Genomic DNA, 11,508 nt, shown 5'->3' with positions numbered 1-11,508 from the left:
TTAGAGGAATATAATGGGTTGGCTTCGGATTATGAGAAATTATTTTTAAAATATAAAAATGATGTTTCAAAATTGAAAAATGAAAACCAACTCATATCCAAAACCAACAACGATCTTGAAAGTAAAATCAAAGACTTGCAAATCAAACTAGAAGAGTTTGAAAAGAAAAATTTAGATTTGCAAAATTTACTTTCAAAGATCAATGATGATCATCAAAAGAAAATTGATGATCTTAAAACTTCTTTTGATAAAGTTGGAACAAAACATTTTGAAAAAGGTGGAAATTCAAAATCCAACTTTGTTAGAAAAAGTTTTAGAAACTACAATCATAGAGGTCCCCAAATAACCTCTAATGGAAAAATTGTTAGAAGTATGTGGGTTCCTAAAAGAACTCATTACTACTAAAGATAAAAATATCCTACACAAATGGATACCTAAGGGGACTAGGATTTTGGAAACTAATGAATATGGACCCAAAAGAATTTGGGTACCAAAAATCAAAAATTAATCTATGTTTGTAGGGAAAGGAGCATTGCTACAAGGCACGGGAAACAAATTCAAATTCATGGTACCTTGATAGTGGATGCTCAAGACATATGACCGGAGACAAAAGCCGGTTCATTGAGCTTAACGCCAAAAATGGAGGAGAAGTGACTTTTGGAGACAATTCAAAAGGTCACATTGAAGGTATTGGTACAATAGTAATACCTCTTCCATACAAATTAAGAATGTTTTATATGTGAATGGATTAAAGCATAATCTATTGAGTATTAGTCAATTATGCGATAAAGGATTCAATGTCTTATTTGAAATTAATGGTTGTAAAGTCATTGACATTGCATCTAATCGGATTATTCTTGTTGGTCATAGAATAGGGAACATTTACATGGTGCATTTAGATTCTTTTGATATGACTAATTTATGCCTAGTTGCTAAAGATGAACATGATAGTTGGTTATGGCATAGGAGACTAGGACATGCTAGTATGAGTGTTTTGCAACGGCTAATTCAAGGTGATTTAGTTCGAGGGTTGCCTAAGCTTAAATTTGATAATGATAAAATCTGTGATGCTTGTGCTAAAGGAAAACAAAAGCGTGTTTCTTTTAAATCCATTAATGACGTATCAACTAGTAGAGTATTACAATTGATCCATGTAGATCTTTTTAGGCCAACTAGGACTACTAGCTTGGGTGGAAAACAATATGCATTTGTCTTGGTAGATGACTATTCTAGATATACTTGGGTTCTATTTTTAAGTACTAAAGATGAAGCATTAGAACAGTTCATCACATTTTCAAAAATAATCCAAAATGAAAAGGGTGACTCTATAACTAGTGTTAGGAGTGATCATGGCGCTGAATTTGAAAATCTTGGATTTATTGAATTTTGTAATTCTAATGGTATTAGTCATAATTTTTCAGCACCTAGAACCCCTCAACAAAATGGAGTTGTTGAGAGGAAAAATCGAACTTTAGAAGAAATGGCTAGAACCATGCTTTGTGAACATAATTTGCCAAAATATTTTTGGGCAGAAGCCACAAATACCGCTTGTTATGTTGTAAATCGAGTAATGATTAGGCCAATTTTAAAGAAAACTCCATATGAAATTTTCAAAAATAAAAAGTCTAACATTAGTTATTTTCATCCTTTTGGATGTAAATGTTTTGTTTTAAACAACGGTAAAGAAAACCTTGGCAAATTTGATGCTAAAAGTGATGAAGGAATTTTTCTGGGTTATTCCTTAAATTCTAAAGCCTATCGTGTATTTAATAAAAGAACTTTAGTTGTAGAAGAGTCTATACATGTTGTTTTCGATGATAATCCCCTTCCGAGGAAGGATTCTTGTGTGAATGATGATGTAGGTGTTATAAATACAAATGACGTTAGACATGAAGTTGGAGAACCATCATCAAGGAAGAAACGAAAATGAGGAAACTCATGATCCTCTTGAGAATCCAACCATTGAAGAAAGGGAAGTACTTATCCAAGAGAGTACAACTATGTCAAGGATGGTGAAATTATAGGTGATCCATCAAAAGGGGTAACAACTCGATCTTCTCTTAGAAATATTTGTAATTATGTTGCATTTATCTCATGCATAGAGCCTAAGAATATTAAAGAAGCATTAAATGATGAACATTGGATTATGGCTATGTAAGAAGAGTTAAATCAATTTGAGAGAAGTAAAGTATGGACATTAGTTGAAAGGCCTAGTAATAAATCTACTGTAGGTACTAGATGGGTATTTAGGAATAAGCTTGATGAGAGTGGTAATATAGTGAGAAACAAGGCTAGACTTGTTGCTCAAGGGTATACTCAAGAAGAGGGCATAGACTATGATGAAACATACGCTCCCGTAGCTAGGATGGAAGCAATTAGAATGTTATTAGCATTTGCATGTTTTCATGAATTTAAATTATATCAAATGGATGTTAAAAGTGCATTTTTAAATGGTTTTATAAAAGAAGAAGTGTATGTGGAACAACCTTCAGGTTTTGAAGATTCAAAATTTCCAGATCATGTTCTTAAATTGACAAAAGCTCTTTATGGTTTAAAACAAGCTCCTAGAGCTTGGTATGAAAGATTGTCAAATTTTTTAATTGAAAAAGGTTTTTCAAAAGGAAAGGTTGACACTACATTGTTTTTAAAGCATAAAGGTAAAGATTTATTAGTAGTTCAAATTTATGTTGATGATATAATATTTGGTTCTACTAATGATGTTCTTTGCCAAGAATTTTCTAAGCTAATGCAAAGTGAGTTTGAGATGAGCATGATGGGGGAGCTCTCATTTTTCTTGGGACTCCAAATCAAGCAAAGAAAAGATGGCATCTTCATTAATCAAGCTAAGTACGTCAAAGATATGCTCAAGAAGTTTGGACTGGAAAATGGGAAACCTCATGACACTCCAATGAGCTCTTCAACAAAGCTTGACTTAGATGAAGGAGGTAAATGTGTAGATGTTAAATTATATAGGTCAATGATTGGCTCTTTGCTTTATCTAACTGCAAGTAGACCGGACATTATGTTTAGTGTTTGCTTATGTGCTAGATTTCAATCATGTCCTAAGGAATCACATTTACTAGCTGTTAAGAGAATCTTTAGATACCTTAAGGACACTCCTAGTTTAGGACTTTGGTATCCTAGAGACTCTAGCTTTAGCTTGCATGCCTTTTCTGATGGAGATTATGGAGGATGCAAATTAGATAGGAAAAGCACCTCCGGTACTTGTCAATTCCTTGGAAATATGCTGATTTCTTGGTTTTCAAAGAAGCAAAATTGTGTTGCATTATCTACCACTGAAGCGGAATATATTTCAGCCGGTAGTTGTTGTGCACAAGTTTTATGGATGAAACAACAACTTTTTGATTATGGAATTGAAGTAGGTACCATTCATATCAAGTGTGACAATACTAGTGCTATTTGTCTCACTAAAAATCCCATCCAACACTCTAGAACTAAGCACATTGAAATAAGACATCACTTCATTAGAGACCATGTCACTAAGGAAGATGTAGTTCTAGAATATGTTGATACTTTGCATCAATTAGCGGATATCTTTACAAAACCCTTAGACAAGGAAAGATTTTGGACACTTAGGAGAGAATTAGGTTTGACCAACCTATCTTCACTTAGTGTTTAGAAATATTTTTTAACACTTTTAATAAATACTGAAAAAATACTCATAATAGTAATTTTTTTTATTGCATTCATTGCTATTAGTTAGGGGGAGTTTATGATTCTTGATGAAAAATTAATTTTATGTTCAAATATCAATTAAAGATTAATTTAATTGTTTGAACATAATTATTTTTCAATATATGAGTTGCCAATACCACTAGAGAAAATTAATTTAGCATTTTGGGTGTTTAAAATCGGATTTTAGCATTTTGGTGCAGTGGGAATCGATCCCCCCATGAGGGAACCGATTCCCCCTTTGAAGGGGAACCGATCCCCCCCCCACAGGGGAATCGATACCCCCCTGGGGTTCTGTTAAAATCGGGCAGAACCCTTCAAAACACGCAAAAACCCTCCATTTTCTTCCTTGCCGACCAAACTCTCTCCCTATCTCCTTTCTTACCTCAAATCAACGATATTAATCGGAATTCGCTTCAAATATCATCTTCTAAACCTGTTGGAGTCATTAAAATCGTGTAAACAACATCTAAATCCCCTCAATCTTCATCTTTCAAGGTAAATTTTCTAAACTCTCTATTTCATTGTTTTTGAACATAGGATTAGTTTTAATTAGTTCTAGGTTGAAATAGTGATCGGTCATTGATTGTTTAGTGATTAGAAACTAGATGTTACAACTAATTTCATCAAAAACACAAGAATTTTCCAATTTTTTTTTTAAATTTTGGAAATAAAAAAAATGTTAATTTTCAAATTATTGTGTTTTGATTAAATTATGTTGTTGTTATGAAAACTATACATATATTGTTTCTCAAAATCATATTTTTCAAAAGTTTTTTTCAAAAACTTTGCTCATTAGGATTGATTTAGAGAACCTTGAAATATTGAGGACTCAATTGAGTTTTGGGATTAATTAAATTGCATACATTTGTTTTTAAAATTGCAGGTTATCCAATCAATTCCGTTTTCCTTCACCATGTCTAATCCTAAACGTGCTAGGTCTTCATCTAGTCGTTCTAGTCGTCAACCAAATCCACCTCCAAATCCTCCTCCTATTCCTCAAAATCCTATTCCAAATCTTGATCCTAACTTGACTATCCAAAATTCTTGTTTCAATCAACCGGGTCCTAAAGATTATCGTTATTGGTTTTACCAATATTTTGACTCATATAAGATTAGGGAAGAACGTATCCCATCTCTTCAAGCTATGGTTGCTATTAACTTTAAATATCTCCCTATCTTGCACGAATGGAAATTTGATAAACTTTTCAAACTTGAACCCATTGTCTATCATCAACTTGTTCGTATCTTCTGCTGTAATGCCGTTTGTATCAAAAATCGTGACAAGACCAAAACCATGGGAGTACGTTCCTACCTCCTAGGTCAATATTTCCATCTTGATCCGGATTACATAGCCAATGCCTTAGGCTTGGATAATGAAGGTTTATCAAATGAAAAACAAGTTTTAGGCTCACGATATAAACGAAATGATAGTGCAAGTGTTCTAGATCTTCATGAGCGTTTTCTTCATCTCATGATCACGATATAATTATTCGAATATCAAAACATTACTCAAAATATTTCAAAAATCATTTTTAATCCTTACTTAAGTGTAAAATTAAGTTTTAATCTTAAAACAATTTCAAAATAATCTTTCAAAGTATTTCGAACCATTTCAAAGCCAAAAATTCCAGATTGCTCAGAGGGAACCGATTCCCCCCCAAGGGGGTACCGATTCCCCCCTGAATGGTTTGGCTCCGAGATTTCCAGAATGCTCGGAGGGAACCGATTCCCCCATAGGGGGTACCGATTCCCCCCTGTTCAACGGTCGAAATATTTGAATTTTACACTTAGGGAACCGATTCCCTATGATGAGGAACCGATTCCCCCCACGCTCCAAGCTGTTTTATTAATTGTTTTCACACTAAAACGGCTATATTATCTTCATTAATTATCTCCAACGTTCAGAAGTGATTCAAGTTGTATTTAAACAAGTTCTGAAGCCCTTGATCAACAAGAAATCATAGAGAAACAAGAGAGAAAGCATCAAACACCAAGTTTGTGCAAATCAAGCCAATTTTCCTTTCAATATTCATTTTGCTTTCAAGAACACCATTTGTGCTCATTTGTAATTATCTTTGAGTGTTCTTTTCTTGTTCTAGAATTGTGCAAACATCTTACCTTGTGAGGTTTTCCTTGTAAGTTTGCAAATTTGTAATCTTCTCTTTGAGAAAAGAGTGTTCTCAAGAATTGGGGTATATTCTTGAGGGTGTTGTAAGGTTATCTCTTTGGCCTCAAAAGAAAGAACAAATTAGTGAATTTGTTGGAAAATCCTTAGTGTGGATAGCTAAGGTAGTGGACGTAGACTTTGATTGAGAAAGTCGAACCACTCTAAATCGCTGTGCAAATCTTTTCAATTTTCTGCAAAAGCTTCCACCGAATGTTTAATTGCCAATTCACCCCCTCTTGGCTAATTTCGTCGATCGATTAACTCAACAATTTGGAAATTGAATAAAACATTTAAATAAAACATAAAATAAATATATGGTTTTCGATCGAAAACACTGAGGTTAGCTTATCGTAAGCCTTCCTCAATTCTATTAAAAAAAGAGAAATTACAGTCAACTTTGCCTCACTAAGGTATAATACCAATCTTTTTGAATTGATACTCGAAAATACCAGGCTAACAGAAAATCAATTACGTTCGATCACTACACAAACAATTTAGAATCAATATAAATCTCATCTCAATTATATCGAATCATAATAACTTGATATGCAAGAACATTATTTTTCATTTCATAATAGGGGGTATCAATACACTCCTCAATGTATCGATACACAAATTGCATTCGATGTTTGAGGGTATCGATACACTCCTCAGTGTACCAATACACAAATGACATTCGATGTTTTGAGTGTATCGATACACTCCTCAGTGTACACACTCATACAATTACACCTATTCACCTCATGAGGTATCGATACCTCTCCTAAGGGTACCGATACACTAGGCCCAGAATGACCATTTCAACCTCAAAAATACCTAAAATCCACCCAGAAACTCCCTTAAATACATTCTTTGAGTTTATAAACTCACCTTTATACCTTCAAATTAACTTATTCACATTTACAACTCTCAAATATCCCAATTTCTCATTATATTGGTACCTCTCCTAAGGGTACCGATACACTAGGCCCAGAATGACCATTTCCAACTCGAAAATCACCCACAAACTCCCTTAAACACATTCTTTGAGTTTATAAACTCACCTTTATACCTTCAAATTAACTTGTACACATTTACAACTCTCAAACATCCTAATTTATCATTTAAACACTTCAAGCTTCAAATCATACCTAACATTTAACCATATTATTACCCAATTCTATCACTCCTAGTCTTTTAATTACACTATTGACAAGTCAAATATCCAATTAAACTTAAAAAACTACACCATAATAACAATTCACCTAAAACCTCATTTTACAAATCCATCTCTAAAAACACTCATATTGTTGTTTTAATGATATATAAGTTTTCCTTAAGCTTATATACTATCCAAACTTCCATAACCAAACCAACAATTAATGGAAACTACAACTTCCATAATCTTGCCTTGTCTTGAGAGGTGCACGGCAAGGAGAAGAAGAAAAAAAAGAAGAGAAAGCTTTCAGAATACCCATTCCACGTGTATATCACCTAAATATAGAAGATAATTATCTTTATCAAGAAAAGACCATTTTACCCTTATAACACATTCATAATTACTATAATACCCAACACCCAATTCCTCCATAAATCATTGAATTATCATATTATTCTAATTCAACCACTAAGTTTAGAAGTTCTTACCATTTGGTCACTGACCCAATACTTGAGATGCTACAAATCTCCCACTTAAGAAAATTCGTCCTCGAATTTTCATTGCACAAAAATGTGGGGATATTATTTTCTCATATCTTCCTCACGTTCCCACGTAGCTTCTTCTACTTTATGGTTTCTCCACAGAACCTTAACTAACGGAATCGTCTTATTCCGCAACTGCTTGGTTTCAAAAGATAAAATCTGAACAGGTTCTTCCTCATAAGACAAATCGGATTGAACTTCAATTTCATATGGAGTTATGATATGCTCAGGATCAGATCGATACCGCTTAAGCATAGATACATGAAAGAGATTATGAATCTTTTCCATCTCTAGCGGTAACACTAACTGATAAGCTACAGGTCCGACTCTTTTCAAAATTTCATAAGGTCCAATAAACCTAGGATTCAGCTTTCCTTTAAGTCCAAATCAAATCACTTTCTTCCAAGGTGAAACTTTCAAAAACACCTTATCACCTACTTGAAATTCAATCTCTTTTCTTTTCAAATCAGCGTAGGACTTTTGTCTGTTTGAGGTAACTTTTAAATTATGTTGAATCACTTGAACTTTTTCTTCAACTTTTTTGACCAAATCTGGACCATGAACTTTTCGATCCTTTAATTCATACCAATTGAGTGGTGTTCTGCACTTTCTTCCATATAGAAATTCATATGGTGCCATTTTTATACTGGATTGATAACTATTATTATAGGCAAATTCCACAAGCGGCAAAAATCTTTCCTACGATCCAGAAAAGTCAATCACACATACTCTCAACATATCTTCCAAAATCTGAATTGTTCGCTCTGATTGACCATCAGTCTGAGGATGAAACATCGTGCTAAAATTCAATCGGGTACCCAAAGCTCCTTGCAAAGATTTCTAGAATCTCGAAGTGAATCGGGGATCTCTATCAGAAATTATCGAGATTGGAATACCATGCAGCCTCACGATCTCTTCCATGCAGCCTCACAGTCTCCTTGATATACAACTTCGCATGTTTCTCCATAGAGAAGTATGTCCGTACAGGGATGAAATGTGCAGTCTTTGTAAGGCGATCTATAATTACCCAAATCAAATCCTTATTACCCGACGATAAAGGTAAACCCTTTACGAAGTCCATCGTAATGTTTTCCTATTTCCACTGCGGAATTGAGATGGGTTGCAACAAACCGGAAGACACCTGATGCTCAGTTTTTACTTGTTAACAATTTAAACACTTTGCTACAAATTCTGTAATATCTTTCTTCATACCAGGCCACCAATAACACTCTTTCAAATCTTGATACATCTTGTTCCCTCCTGGGTGCATTGTTAAGGGATTACAACGTGCTTCATACAAAATATCTCATTTCAATTCACAATCATTAGGGATATACACACGATTCTTGAAATATAAGAATCCGTTTACCTTAACTTCGAAGTTCTCAAGTCCACCTTTCTCTACTCGATCAAGCCAAGATAAACACTTATCATATTTCTTTTGTAACTCCTGGATTCGATACAATAACACTGGTTTCAACCTTAATTCAGCCATCAATGCACCATTTTCTTTTACCATCAATCGAGCGTTCATACTACGCAAAGTAGTAAAAGTCTTCTGACTAAGAGCATCTGCCACAAAGTTAGCATTTACGGGATAGTAATCAATGATCGTGTCATAATCTTTCAGTAACTTCCTCCATCTTCTTTGCCTTAAATTTAACTCCTTTTGAGTCAACAAGTACTTCAAGCTCTTGTGATCAGTGAAAATGTAGCAATGTTCACTATACAAATAATCCTGCCAAATTTTTAATACAAAGACCACAGCTGCTAGCTCCAAATCATGTGTCAAATAATTCTTTTCATGAGCCTTCAGCTGTCTCGAGGCATAAGCAACTTCCATCACATCTTGCATTAAAACGCAAACCATTATGGGAAGCGTCACTGAAAATTGTGAACTCCTTGTTTGATTCCGGTTGTACCAACACCGGAGCTTCAGTCAAAACTTTCTTCAATGCTTTAAAACTTTTCTAGCAATCAGGAATCCATTCAAAATGTACATCCTTTCTTAATCATTTGGTTAAAGGCAGAGATATCATCGAAAAGTTTTTGACAAACCTTCGATAATAACCTGCGAGACCCAAGAAACTTCGAATTTCTGACACATTCTTCAGAATCTCCCACTCTAAAATAATTTTAACTTTTTGTGGTTATACTCTAATTCCCTCTACCAAAACCACGTATCTAAGGAATGCTACTTCAGATAACCAAAACTCACACTTTGAAAACTTCGCGTAAAGCTTCTTGTCCCGCAACGTTTGAAGAACTACACGAAGATGGACATCATGCTCCTCTCTCGACTTAGAGTACACCAAGATGTCATCAATAAAAACGACTACAAACTGATCAAGATACGGTTAAAAAACTTTATTCATCAAGTCCATAAACGCTGCAGGTGCTTTTGTTAACACAAACGGCATTATAACAAATTCATAATGACCATACCGAGTCCTAAACGCCGTTTTAAGAACATCTTTTTCTTGAATTTTCAACTGATGATACCAGAGCATAAATCGATCTTTGAAAACACGACCGCTCACTTGAGTTGATCAAATAGATCGTCTATCCTCTGAAGAGGATATTTGTTCTTTGTGGTCAACTTATTCAACTGACAATAATCTATACAAAGGCGCATCGAACCACCCTTCTTCTTTACGAATAACACTAGAGCACCCCAGGGAGACACACTAGGTCTAATAAACCCTTTATCCAAAAGCTCCTATAACTGGGCTTTTAACTCTCTCGGAGCCATCCTATAAGGAGCCATCGAAATGGGTGCTGATCCTGACATCACTTCAATTTGAAATTCAACCTCTCTATCTGGAGGTAACCTCGGAAATTTATCCGGAAACACATCTGGAAACTCTCAGACTGTCGAAAGTTCTTCAAGTTTACTCCATGCAACTCTTGTATCAATTACATTAGCAATGTACGCTTGACATCCTTGCTGCATCACCTTCTGAGCTGACATCATCGATATCACATTAGCTAAAGGATGAATTCTTTCACTAAACACACTAACTTACAATCCCTCCAAACTTGTTAACTGCACTCACTTCAGTCGATAATCTAAGTTGGCATAATAATAATAAAGCCAGTCCATTCCCAGAATAACTTCAAATTCATCAAAGGGTAATTCCATTAGATTAGCAGGGAATTCAATTCCCTGAATCCTTATGGGACACCCTTTACAAACTTATCTCACTCTAGCACTACGTCATAATCATCTCACTACGAATAGGCTCTAACAGAAGACATAATTCTTATTTACTACTGACATAAGAATGATTCGATCCTGAGTTAATCAAAACCAAAATAGATTTATTGGCTATCTGAAAAGTACCTGCAATGATTTCAGGATCATCACAATCTTCACTGGTCTTCAAATTATAAACCCGAGCAGTAGAACGCACTTCAGGCTGAGCAGTACACTCAGATTAATATCTTCCTCGACCTCTTCCTCTTACTGGTGCAACCATAGATCTCTCTATCTAAGCAGACTCTCCAATCATCATTGGGCAGTCTCGAATAAAATGCCTTGATTCTCCATATTTAAAATAAGCTCCTGAGACCCTTCGACGCACGCCACTATGATTCTTTCCACAGTAGTGACAATGCTTAGGCTTGTCCACTCCGGATTCCACCGAATAAGTTTGCCTTGCTCTTCCCGGATTTGATCCTCTACTCGAGAATGTTGTGGATTCTTCTCTGGTCTGAGGTCGAGAACTTGAACCTCTACTCTTCTTTGATTGCAAAGAACTGGAAAATGCACCAGATCTTTTATTCCATTGTGTTCGCTGCTTCACAAATCTTTCATTTTGAGCTCGCTCCAAAGCTTTAGCTCGGTTCACAATCTCTTGGAAGGAGGAGAGGTTAAGGGCCAACAACAACTCGTTCAATCTGGGTCTTAAACCCTCCATAAACTAATCACAAGAGTCATTCTCTGTAGGAACTAATTCATCAGC

At 35.0% G+C, this 11,508-nt stretch overlaps 1 protein-coding gene across 1 annotated transcript; it reads right to left on the bottom strand.

Moving 5' to 3' along the window:
- Window positions 1-8,414: 8,414 nt before the first annotated feature.
- LOC120182859 lies at window positions 8,415-10,514 on the bottom strand. Its single transcript, XM_039187712.1, has 6 exons — window positions 10,416-10,514; window positions 9,700-9,885; window positions 9,411-9,513; window positions 8,913-9,115; window positions 8,675-8,684; window positions 8,415-8,560 (listed from the first exon to the last, which is right to left on the bottom strand). The coding sequence occupies exons 1-6, from the start codon at window positions 10,512-10,514 to the stop codon at window positions 8,415-8,417; spliced, it is 747 nt and encodes a 248-aa protein (XP_039043643.1).
- Between the last annotated feature and the right edge of the window lie 994 nt (window positions 10,515-11,508).

This window comes from Hibiscus syriacus, unplaced genomic scaffold (genome assembly GCF_006381635.1).
Source record: "Hibiscus syriacus cultivar Baekdansim isolate YM2019G1 unplaced genomic scaffold, ASM638163v2 tig00112738_pilon, whole genome shotgun sequence".
NCBI lineage: Eukaryota > Viridiplantae > Streptophyta > Magnoliopsida > Malvales > Malvaceae > Hibiscus > Hibiscus syriacus.
Note: the sequence above shows the minus strand (reverse complement) of the source record. Positions and strands in the feature narration are given on the sequence as shown.

Excerpts from the sequence above, each read along its gene's own strand:
- LOC120182859 (XM_039187712.1), bottom strand. The coding sequence starts at position 10,514 with ATGTCAGCTCAGAAGGTGATGCAGCAAGGATGTCAAGCGTACATTGCT. Across the intron at positions 9,886-10,415 it reads AACTTGAAGAACTTTCGACA|TTTGTAGTCGTTTTTATTGA; the intron begins GTCTGAGAGTTT and ends TATCTTGATCAG. Across the intron at positions 9,514-9,699 it reads TTTTGGTAGAGGGAATTAGA|AAAAGTTTTAAAGCATTGAA; the intron begins GTATAACCACAA and ends CCTGATTGCTAG.